Raw genomic sequence first — 26,111 nt, forward strand, 5'->3', positions numbered from 1 at the left:
TAAATTGTTTTGAAATATTCAAAATAAAGATGTGTGACAACTTCAAAACAACAAAAAAGACAGGTTTAGACACTGCAGGGACACCCGTAGAGTGGCCCTACTTGAGACTTGGCTGACTGAAAAGTACACAACCACTCATTATAGTTCACACCTCACACTTGTTAGAATGGCTGCTATCAAAGACAAACAGTGGCTGGGCACAGTGGCTCATGCCTGTAATCCCAGCACTTTGGAAGGCCGAGGCGGGTGGATCACTTGAGGTCAGGAGTTCAAGACCAGCCTGGCCAATGTGCAAAAACCCCGTCTCTACTAAAAATACAAAAATTAGCCGGACGTGGTGGCACACGCCTGTAACCCCAGCTGCTTGGGAGGCTGAGGCAGGAGAATCACTTGAACCCAGGGGGCAGAGGTTGCAGGGAGCTGAGATTACACCACTGCACTCCATCCTGGGTGACAGAGTGAGACTCTGTCTCAAAACAAACAAAAAAGGCAAACAAACACGCACAAAAAGAACAAGTGTTGGTGAGGATGTGGAGAAATTCGAACCCTTGTGCATTGCTGGTGGGAAAGAAAAATGGTATAGCCACTATGAATAATAGTTCCTCAAAAAAAAAAATTAAACATGGAAGTACTGTATGATCCCCCAACTCCACTTCTGGGTATATATCCAAAAGAATTGAAAGCAGGGTTTTGAGAAGGCATTTGCACACTCATGTTCATAGCAGTGTTATTTACAATGGCCAAAAGGTAGAAGCTTACAGAAAAGTCCCTAGGTTACTCACCATTAAGCGGACAACCCTTACACAGATGGTCAAGACAAATTTCCTTTGAGTCATGATCATCCACCCTAGAAGATGTGGTACTTGTGACATCAGATAAAGAATCTGTGAAACAAAAAAGGATGCATGTATGCTGATCTTAATGTTTAAACCAAAAATCAAGGCACTTGGTCTCACAATGGGAAACAATATCTGAAATGGGGGCCATGTTCAAGAAAATTCCTATGATTTATGTGTTGCTCATGAGCATCTAGACAGCCCCTCCATAAAACAAAAATGTGGACCTCAGAGTCCTGTGAAAGCTATGTTTATTTCTTAAATCATAGTTGAAATATTCCTATCGTCAATAAATGTGGCAGCTTATTCCCTGTGGTTCTACTGGTTGGCCCTTCCCTGTCTTCACTAGTCAACCTCCTCACCAGACCACCCCGTAACCCAAACCCTCTAACTCTCTACCCTTTAAGAACTGGGGAACATCCAAGGAAAAACCACCAGCCATAGCCACTCTGCTGCAGACTCAAGACATAGAGGCCCCTTTGTCCTTCAGTGACTTACACTGAGCAGACCCTGTTGTCTTCCTTGTGAGCTCCCTGGCAGAGGAAACAGGAACCTGGGTGCAGTTCTGCCTTTGGGCCCCCCAGACTTCAGCTCTGTTGCTTGAGGAGAGGGCAGCAGGTGACTGAGGCAGAGTGCTGACTTGTGCAGGGGCAGTGGATTCCCCAGGTGTGGTGGGGACCGGGTTCCTCAGACTCTGACTTCCAGTACGTAACACATCTTTTTCTGCCTTGACCGCCATTGTTAAGCCAAAACCAGTGGCACCAGTTTTTTCTACATCAGTAGTTTTATCCGCCACTTGACTAGAGCCATTTGGTATATCGTGAACAAATGTACCAGCCCAAAGTGTCTTCCCTTTGTATTTACCGTTAACAAGTGCTACTCTTGGGTCAGCATCATCTGCGATTCTGCCAGTGGCCTGGACATCTCGGGAAGCAGCTCCAGCATCCTGAGTCCTAGGTGATGATATTTCTCTCTGACCGCTGCTAGTGCTTTTGTAATTTAAGGATCTGGTAGAAGTTATATCTGTGGCCACTCCATCAGCATTATTATTAAAAAGAGGGCCAGGCTGGATGTCCTGAGTTCCACTTTTGCCATCGATGTTCCTGTAGTCTGAGGAAAGCAAGCCTGTGCCCTTTCTGTTGGTCACAGCTTCAGGTGTTTGCAGAGAGCCAAGAGAAGAGCGGGCGGCAGGTAGCGTGGGAGAAAACACAGTCTTTCTCCTGGCGCCTTGGTCATTCGTCCAGGATGTGAGGCTCTTCCAGTTGGGGGCTGGTGTTGAACTGGAAGCAAGGTAAGTGTTGCCTGGCTTTCCGTGCAAGAGGTCCTCTTGACTGCCGTTCTCTAAAAACCTCTGGCTTGCCCCGGCCTGACTTTTTGCTCCAAGATCAGTAGCCTTGGACGAGCCTGAGGGAGGCCGAGCGCGATCCTGACTCTCCAGATACGTGAACTTGTAGGTGAGATCGTCCACAGGTGCGTCCTCCAGGGAAGCCCTGTGGCCGATGTGATCTGGACTAGGCGTGCAGGACCTCTCAGCAGACGCTGAAGCAGACGCAAGAAATTCTTGGCTGCCCTGAAAGAACCGATCTCTACTTTTGCTTCTAGCTCTATATGCCGTGTTTCTACGATGTGAAGAAGGAGCTAAGGGAAAAAAGCCAAAATGAAACAAAATAATGAACATCAGAGTTAATGTGACTGAGTTCCTACCACCCTTCCTCCTCTTCGCTTTTCTAGCTTTGCTATCCAAGTGCTATCAAATTACTTGGTCTACTCTGATGTGTAAAAATCTTGAAGATGGGTGGTTTGACAATGATGGGATTTTTTTTTTTTTTTAAGAGATGGAGTGTTGCTCTGTTGCCCAGGCTGGAATGCAGTGGCCCAACCACAGCTCACTGCAACCTCGAACTCCTGGGCTCCAGCGATCCTCCCACCTCAGCCTCCTGAGTAGCTGGGACTACAGGTGCTCACCAACTGTGTCAGCTGATGAAAGAATCTTGACATTCTGCCTGCACGGCAGAGCACGTCATTCCATGGCCTAAGATGATAGTGAGACCCTGGCTCTCTTCTGGGACTCAAAGTAGCCCCCAAACCCCAAAACTTTTAGGTGGGGCTGTCCACTATCTCCTGGTCCTGAGTCAACATTCACCACTACGGTCAATGGAGAGATAGGTTAGGGCAAATCAGAGAAGATTTTCCAGAAAGCATTCGATTTTGCCCATATTGTAATATGGGTGTACGTGGCTATTGACAGATTCACAACGCTTCAAACAAACCAACAGAAAATGAAACCACTGTCTAAAGGCCTGACTTTGTTTAAGCTGGAAATTTTTCCAGTTTTCTTCATCCCACTCCATAAGGCCAAAGTACATCGGAAGTCAACATCAACAAAGCAGTGTGGCCTGGAGGGAACTGGTCTTCCTCTAGAAACTTGATAGGTCACACCCTTCTGGAAGCAGGGAGGAAGGAAGGAGTAAGCGTGTGTTTGTGAGCACGTGTGGCATGTGTGTGGCGTGCATGCATGTGATGTTTATGTGGGGTATGTGTGTGTGCTGGGGGTACATGTGGAAGACGTGCATGTCTGTGTTTGAGGCACATGTGCACGTGTGGTGTGTGAATGTGAGGTGTGCACTTGTGCTCTTGTGTGTGTGTGAGTTGTGCTTTTTTGTGTGGGGAAGGGGTAGAAGAGACATTTTTTTTCTCTTCCAAACCCAGGGGGCAGCAGTAATGTAGTGAAAGCAAACACCCTCCTCCTGTCAAGAAAAGGCTTAACTCAGGAGATTAACTGGAAGTGAAAATATATACAGATCTTTCTCATTCACAATAAGTTTACATTGAGAAGCCACCAACAAAGCCCATCCCTCCAGACGTTCCTCTGGTCAGAGAGAACCGTAGTGAGAGAGAAAAAACATTAGCTATGGGATCAGAGCATGCACTCTGCTACTTTCTAGTGATGTGAGGCCTTGAAAATGTTACCTTTTATTTCTTCATTACATTATCCTTCATTCTTCTAAACATGAGCTGAGGCTGCTTGCAATAAAAGTTGCTTACTATTTCTGAGCCTCAGTCTCTTTACCCCCTTAAGTAAGGCTAATAAATGACATATCTACCTTTCTTTGTGGTTTCACTGTGACGAACAATGATGAAATATTTATTTGGGGTGAAAGTCCCGTGTAAATGATAAACCATTTCCCAAATATAAGGAGGTTTAATTGTTCATTACTTTGCACAGAATCTTAGAATCATGTATTCTATCTGCTTCATAAAATTCATCTTTTCTACATCCACTTCATAAAGACATTAAAAATGAATGCCATTATGTAATATGAAAATGCTTCAGAAATAGCAGCACTTGGCTGGGCACGGTGGCTCATGCCTGTAATCCCAGCACTTTGGGTGGCTAAGGTGGGTGGATCACTTGAGGTCAGGAGTTCAAGACCAGCCTGGCCAACATGGTGAAACCCCGTCTCTACTAAAAATACAAAAATTAGCTGGGCGTGTTGGCGGGCACCTGTAATCCCAGCTAGTTGGGAGACTGAGGCAGAAGAATCACTTGAACCCGGGAGGCGGCCGGCCATTGCAGTGAGCCAAGGTCGCACCACTGCACTCCAGCCTGGGTGACAGAGCGAGACTCCGTCTCAAAACAAGAAAAAAAAAAGTAATAGCACTTCATACTCCTTAGGATGGCTATTATTAAAAAAAAAATTCAGAAAACACAAAATGATAGAGGATGTGAGAAATTTGAACCCATGTGCACTGTTGGCAGAAATGAAAAATGGCACAGCTGCTACAAAAAACGGTGTGATCGTTCCTCCAAAAATTAAACATAGAATTACCATATGATCTAGCAATTCTACTTCTGATTATATAACCCCAAAGAACTGAAAACAGGGTCTCAAAGTGGTATCTGTACACCATGTTTACAGCAGCATTATTCACAATAGCCAAACTGGAAATGATCCAAATATCCATCGACAGATGAATGGATAAAAAATATATAATTATATACATACAATGAAATATTCATTCTGACATATGCTATAACATGGATGAACCCTGAGGACATCATGCTAAGTGAAATAAGCCAGTCAGAAAAGGATAAATATTGTACTATTCCACTTACGTGAATTACCTAGGGTTGTCAAATTCATACAAACAGAAAGCAGAATGTTAGTTGCCAGGGGCTGGGGAAAGGAGGGAATGGGAGTTATTGTGTTTTTTCTAGAAATTTTAAAATACTGGGTTTTTTTTTTTAAAGAAATGGCACCGAGGACCATAAATTAAATTGTACATAGTTTTACATCAATAATAAATTTTCTGCCGGGCGCGGTGGCTCACGCTTGTAATCCCAGCACTTTGGGAGGCCGAGGTGGGCGGATCACGAGGTCAGGAGATTGAGACCACGGTGAAACCCCGTCTCTACTAAAAATACAAAAAATTAGCCGGGCGTGGTGGTGGGTGCCTGTAGTCCCAGCTACTCGGAGAGGCTGAGGCAGGAGAATGGCGTGAACCCGGGAGGCGGAGCTTGCAGTGAGCCGAGATTGCGCCACTGCACTCCAGCCTGGGCGACAGAGCGAGACTCCGTCTCAAAAAAATAAAAATAAAAAAATAAAATAAAATAAAATAAAATAAATTTTCTGTATTAATTGTCTTGTGATTATGTAAGAGAATGGCCTTGTTCTGAGGAGATACATGCTGATATATTCAGGTGTGAAATGTCATATTTACATATATCAAATGCTTTAACCACTAAAATGTTCCACGTGTGTGTGAGTAGCTGCATGTATACATAGAGAGAAAGAAAGCGCTAAAGCAATTGGGCAAAACGTTGACAGCCAATAAATCTAAACAATTTTATGTTTGTTTCTTTTCCTTAAAAAAAAAGCTTTATTAATTAGTTTTTAGAAATATGATATGCACTTTTTTAAACCTGGGGGGGCAATAGTGCTAAGCATAAAAATTGAATTGCAAACATCGCATGTATACTACCATTATAATTATGTAAAAATAGTATATACATATGCATGAAGTTTGGAAGGGAAAATGCCGTTTTACACGGCAAGGTAGAGTGATTATGGCAGTTTTTCTTTGCTTGCGATTTCTGCTGATTTGAAAGTTCACACAATTGGCCAGGTGCAGTGGCTCATGCCTGTAATCTCAGCACTTTGAAAGGCTGAGGCAGGGAGATTACCTTAGGTCAGGAGTTCAAGGCCAGCCTGGCCAACATGGCGAAACCCCGTCTCTAATTTATACAAAGATGAGCTGGGTGTGGTGGTGCGCACCTGTAATCCCAGCTACTCGGGAGGCTGAGGCAGGAGAATCACTTGAACCCAGGAGGCAGAGGTTGCAGTGAGCTGAGATCACGCCACTGCACTCCAGCTTGGGTGACAGAGAGACTCTGCCTCAAAAAAAAACAAACAAAAAAAAAACAAAAGAATTCACACAATTGAAAAAGAAAAGGCCTTTACCTCTGGGCCCCGGGGGGTTCTTCTGCATGTGCTTGCTGTTGCAGATGTCCTGGATGTTCTGGACCACATCAGGGCTCAGCCCGTGCTCCCTCATGATGGCCAGCACCTTTCTGTCCATCAGGTTATGGGACCGGAGGCAGTTGGGAAAACGACAGTTCCCTCGGGTGAAGTGGTCACAGATGTGGAGTCTTGAACACGGTGGCTGCTGGTTACAAATCTGCTGCCGACCCTCTCCCTTATAACTTTTGCATATCTACAGAAGGGAGAAACAATAGCCAGAGTCAAAACACCTTCTTGTATTTGCCAAACATTCATTAAGGCAAGCTCACGTGTGCAAAAAATCTCTGAAGCAAGCAGAGATATACCAAAGGGGGAAAAATACATGCATATTCTACAGTCTTTGATGAGTCACATTCAATTGGTGATTTACTTGGGGCAGAAGAGGTCCACAGACTAACTAAAAGATACTGATCAATTTGACAACCCTTGGAAGAATCAATGTAAGCTTGTTAGCTACAAACAGGACCCAAAGGGAGCCCTATATCATGAAGGAACCCAGCACAGGAAGGCTCATCTTTGGTTATCAACTCACTTTGCAATGAAAAGGACACATAGGTCTTACCTGCAACTGTTTGGAAATCCAAAATTTAGTCTCTGCTAGGCAGAATGACATTTCTCAAAAGATTGCCTAAAGAAGATAAGTTTTGTATTTCCATCTAAATAGATACATGTACGTGACTAGCTCTGAAGAGATGTAGTCCCTACTGGAAAGAGGGCAGAGAAAATACTGCAGCTGAGGCCAGGCCATATGACACAGAACTGGAGGATGCTGGTTTTAAAATCTGAGGCCCCCTGGAAGCAGCTGTGTGACCTCAAAGGATGCCTTACCTACTCTTAGCCTCCGTTTCCTTTGCTGTAACGGGAGGAAACGATTTGTTCTGTCTACAAAAACCAAGTTGTTAAGCAGACTAAATAACAAAATTTGTAAATGTGTTATGCAAAATATAAAGTGTGATGCACGTGTTTGAACCATGAAATGAGGAAACCAATATAATTAGTAAGAAACCCGAATTTCAGACATTTTAATGAGTCACTTCAACAGACTCTGAGCAAACCAGATCAGTATGGTTCACTGTGATCTGTCTAGATGGCAAAGCCATGATTCAGACCCCACTAGCAATGATTTAGCCACATGGACAATCACTACAACCTGATTCAAATAGATATACGTAACTGCTATCAAGTCTATTATCCAGATTCTAGACTCTAGACCAGCGATTCTCAAAGTGTGGTCCCCGGACCAGCACAATCAGCACTACCTGTAAATTTGTTAGAAATGCAAATCTTCAGGCACTTGCCCATATCTATAGAGTCTGAACCGTCAGAGGTGGGGCCCAACAGTCTGTGTTTTAACAAACCTTCCGGGTGATTCTGATGTCCGCTAAAGTTTGAGCTGTAGCAGAAAAGCACCATTAGCAACTTCACAAATGATGTTTTGTTAACATTCCTATTCCCACGCTGATATTAAGCAAGAATGCTCCTGCCTTCATTAGGCCAGAACAAATGAAAGCATTTCTTCCTTTAATAAGCCCATTTTCAATTGTACAAGTTTATATACCAGGCAGTCAGGTTTGCCTGATCTTTTTATGTTCTCACAAGTCAAAGCAAAATGAAAAAGTGTGAATATGTAGTTTTTTTTTTTTTTGAGACGGAGTCTCGCTCTGTCGCCCAGGCTGGAGTGCAGTGGCGCAATCTCGGCTCACTGCAAGCTCCGCCTCCCGGGATCACACCATTCTCCTGCCTCAGCCTCTCCGAGTAGCTGGGACTACAGGCGCCCACCATCACGCCCGGCTAATTTTTTTTGTATTTTTAGTAGAGACGGGGTTTCACCATGGTCTCGATCTCCTGACCTCGTGATCCACCCGCCTCGGCCTCCCAAAGTGCTGGGATTACAAGCGTGAGCCACCGCGCCCGGCTGAATATGTAGTTTTTTAGGGCTGGGTGTGTGGATTCCCACTGGTTACCTCCAGTATTTTAACATTGTGACTAACACTTGCGGGTGCTCCTAAATATTAGTTGAATGAATGCAAAACAACCAATGAAGTGACTGGAAACATTCCACTGTGGTCCCCATCTCACACCCCCTAAACCACAAAGCTGTTTCTCTGCACTGCCTCTTACACTTAACTTCGCCCCTCTCTTCCTCCTCTTCCTTTCTGATAAAATCCAAATTGGCCAGGCATGGTGGTTCAGGCTGGGCACGGTGGCTCACACCTGTAATCCCAGCACTTTGGGAGGCTGAGGCGGGAGGATCACCTGAGGTCAGGAGTTTGACACCAGCCTGGCCAACATGGTGAAACCCTGTCTCTACTAAAAATACAAAAAATTATCCGGGTGTGGTGGTGTATGGCTGTTAATCCCAGCTACACGGGAAGCTGAGGCAGGAGAATCGCTTTAACCAGAGACGGAGGTTGCAGTGACCTGAGATTGCACCACTGCACTCCAGCCTGGGAGACAGAGTGAGACTCCATCTCAAAAAAGAAAAAAAAAATCCAAATTGCCCAAACAACAGCTGCAAATCTGCAGGGATAATTCCTCCATCTTTAGAGAGCCATCCTGGACCAACTCTTCTTGAAATTAGCTGAACTCTGGCTGACTCCTCCTGCCAAAGCCCTATGAAAAAATTCCATCCTACTCCCCTAAGTTAAAACACTCCTTTAGAGCCTTCTCTTGCCCAGCATTCTTGAACAAAAACTTATACCAACAGTACTAAGTCATGCTAACTCCAGAAACCAGCTCCCCAGACCTCTATCTAGTTCAGGAAATAATGCAGTCCCCCGTTCTGGGATCTTAACTCTGACGAGTGGAAAATGGCAATTGAATTATTAGCCAAAAATAAGCTTCAGGCAAGAACCTCCCCATCCCACCCCATCCTCTAATTGTGGGTACTGAATTCTAACAACGGAAAGGGAGCCTTGGGCGATGCTGACCTCTTCTTTGCACTGTTTGATAAAAGCATGATGAGAGCATTTTCCTACAGGGACCCTCACAGCACTGTAGTCAATGGGCTCTTCTGGGACCCCTTACACAACAGCGCCTTGTCTTAGGTTCATATCTGCCGACCTCCTCCCTAGAGAAGGGAAGTGATATGGTTTGGCTGTGTCCCCACCCAAATCTCATCTGGAATTGTAGTTCCTATAATCCCCACATGTCATGGGAGGGACCTGGTAGGAGGCAATTGAATCATGGGGGCAGTTACTCCCATTCTACTGTTCTCATGATAGTGAGTTCTCACAAGATGTGATGTTTTATAAAGGGCTTCCCCCTTTGCTTAGCACTCACTTCTCTTGCTTGCTACCATGTAAGATGTTCGTGTTTTGCCGTCCACCATGATTGTAAGTTTCCTGAGGCCTCCCCAGCCATGCAGAACTGTGAGCCAATTAAACCTCTTTCCTTAATAAATTACCCAGTCTCAGGTATGTCTTCACACCAGCATGAAAATGGACTAATACAGGAAGACTGTCCTTATTCTCCAGGGACTCAACATAGATGTGTGGCCTGATGTTAAAAGTACCTGTTGCTTTTGAAGAACTGAAGCAGCGATCAGACATGATGAATGGCCTTTCTAAGCCTCCGGGTTAACACTAGACTAAGGATAGACCACAAAATACTTTCTCTCAAGTGTCATGGCAAGACTGCATCTTGTCATTCCCTCAATGAAAGGAAAAGGATGGGCTGTCTCTGATGGTCGGGGTGAGCTTTAACAGGGTTGATGTGTAAGGCATTTTTCCCATGCTGGTAGTCATAGGGTACTGGGCTAGTACCTAGGTCAAGGGCCATAGATATCCCAAGACAAGACCTTTAAACCTTGGACTCCTGGAAATGAGACAGAGAGAGACAGAGAAAGAGGGAGAGAGAGAGACAGAGAGACAGACAGAGAGAGAAAGACAAAGACAGAGAGAGAGAGAGAGAGAGAAACAAATCCAAGATCTAGATAGAAGAATGCATGGGGCTGGAGAGCAAATGGGACATATTTTCCTCCCCTAACTCCCAACAAGTCTTTATAATGTGTCTTTCATTCGTGTCTCTCCTGAGCTCAGTGGCCAACTCAAAATCACTTCTCATGTTATAAGTTTTTTAAGTTCTTAGGGAAACACACTGAGCTCAGAGTCAAAAAGTGTTTAAGCCTCCGGAAGTCCCCAACAGCTATCTCACTGTATATAAAAGTGCATCTGAGCTGGGTGCAGTGGCTCATGCCTGTAATCCCAGTACTTTGAGAGGCTGAGGCAGGAGGATCGCTTGAGCTCAGGAGTTCGAGACCAGCCTGGGCAACATAGTGAGACCCTGTCCCTACTAAAATTAAAAAAAAGTTAGCCAGCTATGGTGGTGCATGCCTATAGTCCCAGATACTTGGGGGGCTTAGGCAGGAGGATAACTTGAGCCCAGGTGGTCAAGGCTGCAGTGAGCCCTGATCATGCCATTGCACTACAGCCCGGGTGACAGAGCAAGATCCTGTCTCAAAAAAAAAAAAGTGCAACTGAATTTCAACTTTACTTACATTTTCTCAATCCCTTCCACTCACCCATTATGTTTCTATGACTCTCTTTAACTGTGAGGCTAACTTCTCTATTCATGGATTTTATCGGGCCAGATACCAGGCTTTAAACAGTATTCTCTGATCCTTAAGTCTATATTCCTGAGTGGATGAAACTGTTAATTATACACCATTGTCCCCGTCTTTCTTCTAGTAATAGAAGCTCCCAAGTTTTAGGTAGACACATGGTTTCCCAGACAGAAACTATATTTCCCAGACTCCCTTTCAGCTAAGTGTGACATGTAATAATCTCTGGCCAATGTGATTGAGCAGATGTGCCATATACAATATCCATGTCACATCTTTTAAAAAAGGAAACTGCTTGCCTTCCATTTACTTCCTCTCTACATTTCCACTGGCTAGAAAATGGTGACAGTGAGTACAGACTCATTGTACACAGAGACGGAAGCCACATTTTGAAGATAACAGAGCTGACCTACTGACCTGAATCCCTTGATGACATCATTGAGTCTAGCTGCCTGACAACTCAGGCTACCCCCCTGTCCATATCCAGGAAAGACCAAGAGTTGGCAAACCTTTTCCATAAAGGATCAGATAGTAAATATTTTAGGCTTTGTAGGCCATTCTGTTTCTGCTGCAACTACTGAACTCACCCTTGCAGGGTGAGAGCAGTCATAAACAAATAGGTGTGGTTGTGTTCCAATAAAACTTTGTTTATAAAAACAGGCCGGGTGCGGTGGCTCACACCTGTAATCCCAGAACTTTGGGAGGCCGAGGTGGGCAGATCACTTGAGGTCAGGAGTTCGAGGCCAGCCTGGCCAACGTGGTGAAACCCCGTCTCTACCAAAATATAAAAATTAGCAGGGCATGGTGGCGGGCACCTGTAATCCCTGCTACTTGGGAGGCTGAGGCAGGAGAATTGCTTAAACCAGGGAGGCAGAGGTTGCAGTGAGCTGAGATCACGCCACTGCACTCCAGCCTGGGCAACAGAGCGAGACTCCATCTCAAAAAAAAAAAAAAAAAAAAAAAAAGGTGGCAGGCCAGATTTGGCCTCTGGGTTATAGATTGCTAACCCCTGACCTAGATTATCAAGTGATAGAGAGACAAAATTACATGTTATTTGAATCACTGTATTTTGAGGGGGTCTCTGTTACAACAGCTTAGCCCATACCCTCATCTTCCCTGCCATCTTCCCAACCTCATTCCAAAGTCCATCTCCTCCAAGAAGCCACCTTGATTTAAAGCATCAAGTAGTCTGACTACTATCAGATCTTCAGCTCATACTTACTCACACAGGGTTCCCTTACAGCCCAGTGGAAGAGATATTCCAGACTCAAATTCTTATAAAACCTCAAATAGGAGAGAAATTTCTGGGACCTCTTAGTTTACTCAACAACAGCTTCGACTGCCACCTGCAGTACCCTGGCATTAATTTTGAATTTTCTCTGCTCCTACTCCAAAGTATCTGTGACACAATACGGCCAGTAATATTCTCCCTCCTTAAACTGAGGAATCACAACTTACCTCGGGCATAAAAAAAGGATCACTTTGGAGGAGCAGCACTGCTAATTCCTCTTTGTTCAGTCCAGAGAGTTCGTGATTTTTCAGGACTCTGAAGTTCTCTTCTGAGAGAACCTCATGAGAATATTTGCATAAATTCCTGGAAGAAAATACGACAATGGTCAGTATTTCTACTCCACAGATGCAAAGAAACAGAAATCAGCCATTAAACTTTCAGTCAGCAAAGACCCATGCCCATATTCTTTGATAACAGACACAGGTTGCTTCTGCTTAAAGAATACACTTTATTTATTTATTTATTTTACTTTATTATTTTTTTTTTGAGACAGAGTTTTGCTCGTCGCCCAGGCTGAAGTGCAGTGGTGCAACCTCGGCTCACTGCAACCTCCGCCTCCTGGGTTCAAGCTATTCTCCTGCCTCAGCCTCCCGAGTAGCTGGAACCACAGGCACGCACCACCACACCCGGCTAATTTTTTGTATTTTTAGTAGAGATGAGGTTTCACCATGTTGGCCAGGCTGGTCTCGAACCCCTGACCTCAGGTGATCTGCCTGCCTCAGCCTCCCAAAGAGCTGGGATTACAGGTATGAGCCACTGCGCCCGGCCAAAAATACACTTTAGTAAAATAAATTCATGAAACAGGTAGATGGGAGTATGGTGTATCTTCTTCAAATATATACATATATCTGAGTTTAAATTATTGCAATATTTCTTTAAACAGCATTTCCTCTAGTATACATTAAGTTATAATTTGTGTATTGCTCAGAAAGGTCAGAAGAAGAAAAGATTGGCAAAGAAACTAAAACCGATCTTTTAAAAATGATTGCCTATCAAGAAAGAGAGAACAAATTATGAAAACACATCCAGGACTGCAGTAAAATCAACGGGACAAAAGAATTCCATTTATCTAACCTTTTCATTATATAACATTGCTCATTGCTGTATCTCTTGTATGTCTTATATACCAATGTACATACTTATTTGTACATACAAAGGAATGGAACAAGGTCTTAATTGTTTCAAACAACTCTACAGAAAGAGATTTAACATCCCCTTCACTTTGAGACATTAATGATTTAGTTCAACAATGTCCAGTAGAACTTTCTATAATCATGGAATTGTTGTATAATATAAACTTTCCAATATGGAAGCCATAGATGGAAGCACGATGGAGCACTTGATTTAATCACATTAAAGTCTGAGAAGCACTGATTGAGATCACTGAGAAACACTAGCAGCACTTTTGCTCTTACTAGACAAACATAATTTGACAGTTATCAATGTCCATATAACAAACTCATTCCACTTTTTTCCTTTTTGTGGAGACAAGGTCTCACTCTCTCCCCCCAGGTTGGGGAGCAGTGGTGTAATCAGACTCACTGCAGCTTTGACCTCCCCAAGCTCAGGTGATCCTCCCACCTCAGTCCCAGCCGCAGCTGGGACTACGGGCATGCGACACCACACCCAGCTAATTTTTTAATTTTTTGTAGAGACAGGGTTTTGCCATGTTGCCCAGTCTGGTCCCAAACTCCTGGGTTCAACTGATCCAACCACCTCAGCCTTCCAAAGTGCTGGGACTACAGGCGTGCCAGGCCTCATTCCACCTTTTTTTTTTTTTTTTTTTTGAGACAGAGTCTTGCTCTTGTCGCCCAGGCTGAAGTGCAATGGCGCGATCTCAGCTCACTGCCACCTCTGCCTCCTGGGTTCAAGCGATTCTCCTGCCCTGGCCTCTGAAGTAGCTGGATTACAGGCGCCCGCCACCACACCTGACTATCATTCTACCTTTTAACTTAAATATTCTACATGTGATAGTGTCAAAGTCCTTAGGTTTAAGGCCTTAGTAGTTATTAATATGACCACAGGCTGGGAGCAGTGGCTCACGCCTATAATCCCAGCACTCTGGAAGGCCGAGGCGGGCAGATCACCTGAGGTCAGAAGTTCAAGACCAGACTGCCCATGGTGAAACCCCATCTCTATTAAAAATACAAAAAATTAGCCGGGCGTGGTGGTGCACGCCTGTAATCCCAGCTACTCGGGAGGCTGGGGCAGGAGAATCACTTGAAACCGAGAGGTGGAGGTTGCAGTGAGCAGAGATTGCACCATTGCACTCCAGCCTAGGCAACAAGAACGAAACTCCGTCTCAAAAAAAAAAAAATGACCACATATTAATATTTTTTAGTTTTCACCACAATTATCAAGTTGTCAGGTAGTTGGGTAATGCCCAGATTTTCACTAGTATAATGTGGCTACAATTATTTTTACACAAATAACCTTTCTTCTTTTACATTATTTTCCTGGGAGTTATTCCTTTGGGCATATTGCCTTAAAGAAAACAATAACTTTCTTGGCAGCTTATGTTTCATTTTGATCTACTGTTGTCCAGAAAACACACCAGCAATCTAGGAGTCTGTCTATTTCCTACACAAGCACATTAACATTGAATTTTGTTACTATGCCACTTCAATAGATATGAAATACAAGTAATTCATATGAAAGACTTTTTTTTTTTTTTTTTGAGATGAAGTTTTGCTCTTGTTGCCCAGGCTGGAGTGCAGTGGCAAGATCTCAGTTCACTGCAACCTCCGTCTCCCAGGTTCAAGAGATTCTCCTGCCTCAGCCGCCTGAGTAGCTGGGATTACAGGCATGCATGTGCCACCATGCCCAGCTAATTTTGTATTTTTAGTAGAGATGGGATTTCACCATGTTGGTCAGGCTGGTCTTGAACTCCTGACCTCAGGTAATCCACCGCCTTGGCCTCCCAAAGTGCTGGGATTACAGGCATGAGCCACTGCACCTGGCCTGAAAGACATACTTTTATTAATTCACACTTTCATTATTAGCAAGACCAAAATATTCCCAAATGTTGGCTTCGTGCTTGTGTTTCCTCTTATTTATACTATTTGTTCATATCCTTTAACTGTTTAATAGAGAACGAGTACTGACCTACAGATTTGTAATTGTTCTTTATATTTTTAATATTAATTTTTGCCAGCTTTATTTCAAATAGTTTTGTATTTCTTCCTTTTTATCAAGAGTCGATTAAGATGATTATTGTTAAATTTTTATATGATCAGGTCCTTCCAATTTGCCATTTATAATTTACCCTACTGCTTTATTTTATTCATTTATTTATTTATTTATTTATTTTTGAGACTGAGTCTTTTTCTGTCTCCCAGGGGATGTCACCCAGGGGGATGCAGTGGCATGATCTACCCTCACTGCAACTTCCACCTCCCAGGTTCAAGCAATTCTTGTGTCTCAGCCTCCCAAGTAGCTGGGATTACAGGTGCACGCCACCATGCCCAGCTAATTTTTGTATTTTTGTAGAGAGGAGGTTTCACCATTGTTAGCCAGGCTGATCTCAAACTCCTGACCTCAAGTGATCTGCTCGCCTCATCCTCCCAAAGTATTAGGATTGTAGGCACGAGCCACTGCACCCGGCCCTAGCCTACTGCTTTAATACTTGCAAAATTAATTCACCCACCACAGCTTGATAACTATTACATATACACTAATTAGTTTAACTTTAAAAGAGATACTTTCAATATTCTTTAAAACATCTGGAGATTAGTAGGCCAGGCGCGATGGCTCACGCCTATAATCCCAGCACTTTGGGAGGCTGAGGCGGGCGGATCACGAGGTCAGGAGATGGAGATCATCCTGGCTAACACAGTGAAACCCCGTCTCTAATAAAAATACAAAAAATTAGCCAGGCGTGGTGGCGGGCGCCTGTAGTCCCAGCTACCCAGGAGGCTGAGGCAGGAGAATGGCGTGAACCCGGAAGGTGCAGCTTGCAGAGAGCCGAGATCGCGCCACTGCACTCCAGCCTGGGCAACAGAGCGAGACTCCATCTCAAAAATAAAATAAAATAAAAATAAAAATAAAAACATCTGGAGATTATTATAATAAATGACATCAGAGGACATAAGTGTTTTATATCAACTTTTCTCAATTACATCTATTAAATATGATTCCTTTCTTATTATTTTGTTATCCTAGACTTTTTTTTTTTATTAACCTTTTATCAAGTTTACAACCACTGGGGCTGTGCATGGTGGCTCATGTATGTAATCCCAGCACTTTGGGAGGCCAAGGCAGGAAAATCACTTAAGGCCAGGAGTTTGAGACCAACCAGAGCAAAACAGTAAGACCCATGCCTCTATAAAAAATTTTAAAAGTTAGCACAGCATGATGGTGCGTACTTGTAGTTCTAGCTACTTAGGAGGCTGAGGTGGGAGGGTCACTGAGACTGGGAGTTTGAGGCTGCAGCAAGCTGTGACTGCCACTGCACTCCAGCCTGGGTGACAGAACAAGACTCAGTCTCTAAAAAATAAATAAAAAATTTAAAAAGAACAATTGTAATCCCTATTGTGTTTTTAATCAATCTACTGTTCTGTTTAGAATCTAATATCATACAATTTAACATATAATATCATATCAATGTCTTTTTTTTTTTGAGACAGGGTCTCACTCTGTGCCCAGGCTGAAATGCAGTGGCACACTCTCAGCTCACTGCAACCTCCGCTTCCTGGGTTCAAGCAATGCTCATGTCTTAGCCTCCTCAGTAGCTGGGATTACAGGCACGCACCACCACCCCTGGCTAATTTTTGTATTTTTAGTAGAGAGGCGGTTTCACCATGTTGGCCAGTCTGGAACTCCCGACCTCAAGTGATCCACTTGCTTTGGCCTCCCAAAGTGCTGGGAGTACAGGCGTGAGCTATGTTAACTTTTTTTTTTTTTTTTGATGTAGTTTTGCTCTTGTTGCCCAGGCTAGAGTGCAATGGCAAGATCTCAGCTCACTGCAACCTCTGCCTCCCGGGTTCAAGCAATTCTCCTGCCTCAGCCTCCCGAGCAGCTGGGATTACAGGCCCCACCACCACACCTGGCTAATTTTTGTATTTTTAGTAAAGACGGGGTTTCACCATCTTAGCCAGGCTGGTCTTGAACTCCTGACCTCAGGTGATCCATCCGCCTCAGCCTCCTAAAGTGCTGGGATTACAGGTATGAGCCACCATGCCTGGCCCTTTGTTAACATTTTAAATATACCTTAAATATTAACAGTAATTTTTCATATCATTGGCTTACACCTTTTCAAAAAACTCTTTAGTGTGCTTAACTATTATTTTCTTTTCTTTGATCCTCCCTCCTTGGCCTCCCAAAGCACTGGGATTACAGATGTGAACCACCACACCCAGCCTATTATTTTCATTATAAACATTTTATTAGGGAATAAATTATGTCAATTTCCATAAAACAGTACATTGGGAATTTAATTTCTATTAACTCCATAAATTAGATTGGATATTAAGTATATCATGTTAACTTCATTAAATCTTCTGATTCTGGAACAGAAAATATCTCTCCATTTATTCTGTTTTTTCCTATTGTGAATTTAAATTTTTCTTTTAATAGTTCTCCTTCATTTCCAAAATATTGAATATTATCTGTTGCACTATTATTTTTTGTCACTGGTAAATAGAAATGCAAAATGATCTTATTGAAATTGATGAATTTTTGAAAATGTAAACATCTAGGTAAAAGTTATTCTCTAAGAATTAATTTTTAAAAGTCACTTATTCAATGCTATTATTTGTGTGTAAATCATGTCTGCAACTCTCTAGATTGCCCTCAGATCTTACAGTGTAACCTCATATCAGTGTAACCTCATATGAAAAAAATAGAGAATCAAGGACTACGTCAACCAGGAGCTGAGACCTTGAAACCCGGCCAGCCCTCCGTGTACCTTGCCTCCTGGAGAAGTCAAGGCCAGTCACTCAGGCTGTAGCGACAGCCTCTATCCTTGCCATTCTCCCAGGCGGACCCTCTCCTTGCTTTCCCCACCCTGTGACCCTGGCTTCCTGGCACTCCTTGATAAGGTCGACCTCAGCTTTTTGGTCCTGCACTATGGTTTCAGATAACCAGCCCCCGCCAGCCCCCACCCAGAACCCTCAGCAGCTGGGCTAAGACTCCACTTTATCAATCCCGGAGGAAGGACTCCTACAGCAAGAAGGGCCTTTGAAAACTAATCCCCTCCAGCCGGCCAGGCGCGGTGGCTCACGCCTGTAATCTCAGCACTTTGGGAGGCCGAGGCGGGTGGATCACGAGGTCAGGAGATCGAGGCCGTCCTAGCTAACAAGGTGAAACCCTATCTCTACTAAAAATAGCTATAGCCCCAGTTACTCGGGAGGCTGAGGCAGGAGAATGGCGTGAACCCAGAAGGCGGAGCTTGCAGTGAGCCGAGATCGCGCCACTGCACTTCAGCTTGGGCGACAGAGCGAGACTGTCTCAAAAAAATAAAAAAAGAAAGGTAATCCCCTCCAGCCTCCACCTCAAAGCAGAAATCCTCTCTACGGTGGATTGACCAGATGACTGTGAGCCCCTTTATCTCACAAGGATCTTACCTCACTGTTCTGATGGCCATTACCTTTAATGTTTCCTTTCCTTTTTTTTTTGAGACAGGGTCTCACTGTTGTCCAGGCTGGAGTGCAGTGGCACAATCACAGCTCACAACAGCCTCGAACTCCTGGGCTCAAGCGATCCTCGCACCTAGGCCTAGGTGCTGGGATACAGACGTGAGACACCGTGCCACCCTAATATTCTTCTTGATATTGAGCTGAAAATGACCTCACTGAAACTTCCCACCTCTAGACAGGTTCTGCCCTCTGGCTCTGATATATTTAGCTGTTGTACTTGAGCGAGTTACAGAAAACGCCATACTTTGAGACGAATTAAGAGTCCGTTTATTTAGCCGGCGGCCAAGAGATGGCTAACGCTCAAAGATCTTTTGGCCCTGAAGAAGGGGCTAGATTTTCTTTTATACTTTGATTTAGAAAGGGGGGGGTCTAGTTAAAACAATTTTACAGAAGTAAAGTAGGCAAAAAAGTGAAAAGGATAAATGGTTATAGGAAAGTAAACAGTTCCAGGTGCAGGGGCTTTAAGACTATTACAAGGTGATAGACGCAGGGCTTTGGGCGTTATCAATCGGACGAATTCCTGGGAACTGCGGATATAGCTCGCCACTGTATCTTATCAGTTAATTGCATTCTTGGATGTGCTGGGAGTCAGCTTGCACAAGTCCTTGAGGAAGGGGCTGCCAGTGAAAGAGCCAAGATGGAGTCTGTCTGGCTCTCTTAGCTACGGGAGGGTCAATTCAGGTGGAAACAAGGCGAGGTGATTAAAGGAAAGGGAGAGTCTAAAAACAGGGTTAGTAAAAACAAGGTTGGGCATTACATAGCAACTTGTTAGTCAGAAGGAATTAAGAATCTTTGCTTTCCCTTTAGCTCCAGCCCAGACGTCCTGAACTTAGAGCCAAGCCTACGGCACCTCTGCAGGTCATGACGAGATGCAGAATTGTTCCTGTCCTGTCCTAGCTGAGGAGTGGGCACTTCCAAGGTCCCTGAAGTCAGCACTTCCTCTAAATAACTACAGGAAGCCAGTAGCCTAATGGGGAGCCCTCTCCCTGGAACCTCAGGTGTCCAGGCTTTTCCAAAGGTGCTCATGTCTGAAAGAAAAGTCAAAGCTAGCCCATGCTGCACTGGCTGGGGTCCATGGTGCTGCCCACCTCAGGGCCTGGTTTTCCTTCTCATTTTTCATCTCCATCCTCAGGCAAACTTCTTATTCCTCTAGATTCTATGATTCTCACCCTGAACCCAGTCTCAGCCTGCAACATCTCTGTCTTGTCTTGGTCTGACCTGCAGCCCCTTCCCTGGCAAATTCTGCTTCGTTTTCCCACATTCCCTAGACTTCTCCCCAGCGGCTTCTTAGGGGCTTTATCTTTGCCCTAATTTCAGGATATTGATCAGCCACGAAGGTGGGGCAGTTTACACTTACCTTCTACTTGGGTTAATTACAGAAATTAACATTTATTACGCATTTACTAAGTGACAGGAACTTTACCTATGTTATTTTAGTAGTCACGATAATCCTACTTTGGGAAACTGATGCCTGATAAAATGAGAAATCAAAGGTGACTGAGATAAGAGGAAGATCCAGTAATGAACATGCATCCCAAAACACAAGCCAAAACCTAAGCTGGAAAAATGAACAAAAACAGATCTGAAACTTTCTTCAAACCAAAAAAATTTAAATCGGCATCCTGAATTATTTAAGCCACTGTTCCCCCAACTATTTAAGCAGGGTGCAAGCAGAGATCGTGGACATAAATCACATAAAGGGTGTGGTAGGAACACATTATGTGATAGGCACTATTTGTTGTGATTAGTGTCAGGCCTCTGAGCCCAAGCTAAGCCATCATATCCCTTGTGACCTGCACGTATACATCCAGATGGCCTGAAGTAACTGAAGAATCACAAAAGAAGTGAAAATGGCCTGTTCCTGCCTTAACTGATGACATTACTTTGTGAAATTCCTTCTGGCTCATCCTGGCTCACCCCTGCCCACCAGAGAACAACCCGTTTTGACTATAATTTTCCACTACCTACCCAAATCCTATAAAATGGCCCCACCCCTATCTCTCTTCCCTGACTCTCTTTCCGGACTCAGCCCGCCTGCATCCAGGTGAAATAAACAGCCTTGTTGCTCACACAAAGCCTGTTTGGTGGTCTCTTCACACAGACACGAGTGGAAATTAGTATTGTACAGACAAGCTCAGCAGCATGGGCCACGATCAGAGCTTGAAGGGGGTCATGTGTAGGTTTCAGGTGGCAGAACCTTCCTTACGACTTTCTTCTGATCACTCTTTCCCAGCTCCAGGTGCCTAATATTGGCTAGTGGGCTTCAGCCAGGACATAGTGTGAAAGTCTCCCATGGCCTTTTGGGGTTTGCTAAGCTAGCGATGCTGAAAATTTGGTCCCTAGGCCAGCATCATCAGCATCACTTGGGAGGTTGTCAGAAATGCAAATTCTCAGGCCCCATCCCAGACATCCCAGGGTGATTCTCAATCTTTTAGGATGCATCAGCATCACCTAGACAGGCGGTCCATTAGATTCCTGGGCCCCCACCCTGGAGTGTCTGAATCAGTAAATCTAGGGTTGGAGGCCAAGAATTTGCATGTCTAACAATCTGGTTTTACAAACATACTTGGAGTATAGGCAGCTCAGGGCCACCTCCCCAAAAAGGACAACAGGTCCTACAGAAGGTTGGTTAGAAGCTGTGGGAACTCCCCTCTCGCCAGTACAAAAAGAGCTCTCCTACTAATTATTATGAATTTCCCAGGACAAAACAAGCGTTTGCAGAATGCTACCCACACCTGGAGCAGATAAACCTCAAACAAAGAGGGCGAGTTGCGGTAGGAGGTGATAACTTAAAAAAAAAAAAAAAGAGCAAAGACATCCTTGAAAGGAGCAGAATTGTCTCTCTTTAAGGAACTCGGCCAAAAGCCTAAAAACAAATGACCTTTTCACTTTTCTCTTCCAGCCACAGAACAAAATGTTATTTTAGCCCAGGCAATAAGCGCTCTTTCTCACCACGGGTGCAGTCTAAACAACTAGCCTGCACAGTGATTCTCATTCCTGGCTACACATAATGATCAACTGGGCAGTGTTGAAAATAACCTAAACCTGGGCCACACCCTGGAGACTGGCTTCATTTGACTGGGGTGGGAGCCCAGGTGATTCCCATGTGCAGTCAGAGCTGAGAATCACTGGATGCGCTTGTCAGATTCGATTCTGGGTTAGATTCCTGAACTGGATGTTCACCTCTGAGCTTGCACTTCACAAATCAGTAAACACAGGACTAGCTCTCAACTCAACAGTCAGACCAAAAAGAGACAGTAACCCGAGTCTTTTTTTTTTTTTTTGGACAGTAATTTATATCGAAGTACTCCTTCCCTCCTCTCCTTCATCCCCTCTGCTCCCCAACACCTAATAGGGTTGGCAAAAACAAAAAGATCGTTGATTTGTATAGAAAACAGGAAATTACTCACCATGACATAAGCCAGGTAAAAAAGGAACCAGGATGTGTGAAAGATAAAATCTAGAGAACATTGAGCTAAAGAATAAAATGTCATCAGTCAAAACCAACCCTAACGCGATATTATTTTAAAGCCATGAGGCTCCTATTCCCCATGTTTGTACTTCTGATATTCAAGATTAAATTGCCATGTTATTAGAGGGTAGGGATGGTTCACTGCCTCTAGAGCCCCTAGTAAGATGGAGGAGAAACAGAATGGACCAGACGAGATCACATGAGCGGGGTAACAAAGGATGTGGGAGAGACAGAGGGTGGAGCCGAAAAAAATGAGCTTGCTTTAACCACAACCGTGTTACCCAGAACACACCAGGCACAAAGAGAGCCCCAGCTCACTGCAGAAAATGGTGACCTTAAGGCTGCAGCCACAGCAAGCCCCAGCCTGCACCGAGGGAGAGGAAAGCACCGAGGGCCTTGCAAGACTGGGCAGCAGAGGAGGCCGGGCCCACTGAGGATAGGGGAGGCCGGAGGCCAAGAATCTGCACATACCCTACGGTTGTACCAAGAGTGGGACAAACAGCGCCGGTGCCGCCAAAATACCATCTTTCTGTTATTATGGACAGTCTCTCCAGTCTTGACTTCTCTAGTCCCCTAAGTTCATGGTTCACAAGCTTTGTTGCCCATTAAAAACCATCTAGGGACTTAAAAAAAAAATCCCAATGTCCAATTCAAACCCTAATTAAATCAGAATGTAGGAGTCAGGCATCAGTATTTTTTAAAGATTTCCTAAGTGATCCCAACATGCAGCAAAGTTTGAGAAACATCGCCCTAGGTCCACATCAGGACTGAGAAAAAGGAGAGTAGATGGCCGCAGGTGGTGGCGTTACTGCTACAATCTTTTTTTTTTTTTTTTTTTTTTGAGACAGAGTTCCAGTCTTGTTGCCCAGGCTGGAGTGCAATGGCGCGATCTCAGCTCACCGCAACCTCCGCCTCCTGGGTTCAAGTGATTCTCCTGCCTCAGCCTCCCGAGTAGCTGGGATTATAGGCATGCACCACCACTCCCGGCTGATTTTGTGTTTTTAATAGAGACAGGGTTTCTCCATTTTCGTCAGGCTGGTCTTGAACTCCTGACCTCAGGTGATCCACCCGTCTCAGCTTCCCAAAGTGCTGGGATTACAGGCGTGAGCCACCGCACCCAGCCACCGAAATCCTGATGATCAGAGAAAGTAGTTCACACAAGCCCCCTCTCCTCTCACAGGCTGGCTTCTCCCCACCACCTGCCACAATACTTCCCAGCATAAGTCCCTCTGAAAGTTAACAAATATTAACCAGAGAGAGACTAACTGGTTGACAGTATTTCAGGATCCTGTGAGTGACAAAGGAAGGGGTAGAAGCCTCTAGAATTGTCTACCATTTGTGACACAAAGTTTGTGCTCAATAAATATTTATTGACCTGGTGCCTAGGATGCCAAAAGTTTCCTATGTCTTTTGGTCTGTCACATAAAAGTCATAGAACCCCTAATCTCTGAGAAAGATCACTTAAAGAAAAATCTTTCATTCATTCAGAACTAAAAAATTCATTTCTTTTACTCGCTCCCTCAAACTCGAAAGCCACATAAAACTTTGCATTTGCAGTCTTCCAGGAAGTGTACCCCCAAGGAATTATATGTTTCTGAAAGTGTGGTTTGACCCCTGCAAATGGATTCTTTAGGGTGGTATTTAAAATGCAGATCCTGGGACGCAGTGGCTTACATCTGTAATCCCAGCAGTTTGGGAGGCTGAGGCGGGTGGATACCTTGAGCTCCGGAATTCAAGACCAGCCTGGGCAACATGACGAAACCTTATCTCTATTAAAAATACAAAAAGTTAGCTGGGCATGGTGGCAGAGGCCTGTAATCCCAGCTACTTCAGAGCTGAGGTGGGAGGATTGTTTGGTGAGAGGATTGCTTGAACCCAGGAGGCAGAGGTTGCAGTGAGCAGAGATCGTGCCACTGCACTCTGGCCTGGGTGAGAGAGGCTCTGTCTAAAAAAAAAAAGAAAGAAAAAATAAAAAGAAAAATTTAAAAATAAATGAATAAAAACGCAGATTATCAGGCCCCAACCCACCTCTTCGGAACAGAATTTCCAATAGGTGACTTGGGAACCTGCATTTTAGCAGACTGTCCCATGTGATGAAAATGCATGTCAAAGTTTGAGAAGTACTGCCCCAAAGCTAGGTAACTACATCCCAGAAGCTACTCAAAACAATCCATCATGGATGGAAAAAAATATTGGAACTCCATATATATATATATATATTTTTATTTTATTTTATTTTATTTTATTTTATTTTTTTTTTTTTTGAGATGGAGTCTCGCTCTGTCGCCCAGGCTGGAGTGCAGTGGCGTGATCTCGGCTCACTGCAAGCTCAGCCTCCCAGGTTCACGCCATTCTCCTGCCTCAGCCTCCTGAGTAGCTGGGACTACAGGCACCCGCCACCACGCCTGGCTAATTTTTTGTATTTTTAGTAGAGACGAGGTTTCACCGTGTTAGCCAGGATGGTCTGGATCCCTGACCTCGTGATCCGCTCTCCTCGTCCTGCCAAAGTGCTGGGATTACAGGCGTGAGCCACTGCGCCCGGCCGGAACTCCTTATATTTTTTAATGTAAAAAAATATTATCAGCCCAGAAAAGTATTGCATGGGCTGAAAGGGCTGGAGGAGTGGGGGGACTCCCTGGTTAACTGAGAAGGGGCACAAGAGAACCTTTAGGGCTGATGAAAATGTTCTGTATCTGGAGTGTTGTGATGGTTACGCAGAGGCATCCATTTATCAAAACTCTTTAAACCATACACTTTATTTACCTTTTTTTTAAGATGGACTCTCACTCTGTCGCCCAGGTTGGAGGGCAATGGTGCAATCTCGACTCACTGCAACCTCCACATCCTGGGTTCAAGAGATTCTCCTGCCTCAGCCTCCTGAGTAGCTGGGATTACAAGTGCACGCCACCATGCCCGGCTAAATTTTTTTGTGTGTTTTTTAGTAGAGGTGGGGTTTCACCATGTTGGCCAGGCTGCTCTCAAACTCCTGACCTCAAGTCAGCTGCCTGCCTTGGCCTCCCAAAGTGCTAGGATTACAGGCATGAGCCATCACGCCCGGCCTCCATACACTTTAAATGGGTACATTTTATTGTATGTAAATCATACCTCAATAAAATTGATTTTAAAAGGTTTTAAAAAGTAAAACAGTAAATAGTATACAAATTAAGAAATTTCCATCATAGAATGTTTAAATAAATGTACATACATTAGGAGTACATGCTCAAAACATTCTCTGCTGATAGGCATGCAGGATCAAAATGTCAGGAAACGATTTCCCTAGATGACCTCTTGTAGCTTGATTTTCTAAATTGGTCTAAAACACATTAAAATATCTTCTCAGTGCCAGGAGTGGTGGTACACATCTGTAATCCCACCTATTCAGGAGGCTGGGGCAGGAGGGTGGCTTGAGCTCGGGAGTTTGAGATCAGCCTAGGCAAAATATTGAGACCCCCGTCTCTATTTTAATCAGTAAATAAGTAAATAAAAATAATACATAAAAAATAATAAAATTCTATCTCTTCCCTGTATGGGAAATAGGGAAAAGATCATGAAGTAAGTCTCCCCTCTCTCCTCCCAACCTGAGACCAGCTCCCCTGCTGCAATTTGGTTAAAGTGATTTCTCACTGGGCCTGAAATCCTAGGTGCTCCTGAAACCTTTTACCCCTTTTTCACCCCCATGTTATTATGGCTTCTTCTGTTCCAAAGCAGCCGTAGGTAAAGATCGCAGATACCTGGTTTGGAAGTAAATACAGGCAGAAGCAGTAAGCAAATTAGAACCATTTAATGGATGGAAA

At 44.2% G+C, this 26,111-nt stretch overlaps 1 protein-coding gene across 3 annotated transcripts in view; it reads right to left on the minus strand.

Annotated features, from left to right (window-relative positions):
* The window catches only part of ZC3HAV1 (zinc finger CCCH-type containing, antiviral 1), a 70,705-nt gene that overhangs the window by 34,651 nt on the left and 9,943 nt on the right, over positions 1–26,111 (minus strand). For 2 of the 3 annotated variants that reach the window (XM_055284167.2, XM_063641650.1), the window contains exons 2-5: positions 12,378–12,513; positions 6,299–6,551; positions 1,335–2,474; positions 783–884 (exon numbers count right to left, since the gene is read on the minus strand). In XM_055284167.2, coding sequence (XP_055140142.1) covers positions 783–884; positions 1,335–2,474; positions 6,299–6,551; positions 12,378–12,513 — 1,631 coding nt within the window. The remainder of the gene's footprint in view (positions 1–782; positions 885–1,334; positions 2,475–6,298; positions 6,552–12,377; positions 12,514–26,111) is intronic. The other variant, XM_055284168.2, reaches the window with a different exon arrangement.

Source organism: Symphalangus syndactylus, chromosome 6 (genome assembly GCF_028878055.3).
Source record: "Symphalangus syndactylus isolate Jambi chromosome 6, NHGRI_mSymSyn1-v2.1_pri, whole genome shotgun sequence".
Taxonomy (NCBI): domain Eukaryota; kingdom Metazoa; phylum Chordata; class Mammalia; order Primates; family Hylobatidae; genus Symphalangus; species Symphalangus syndactylus.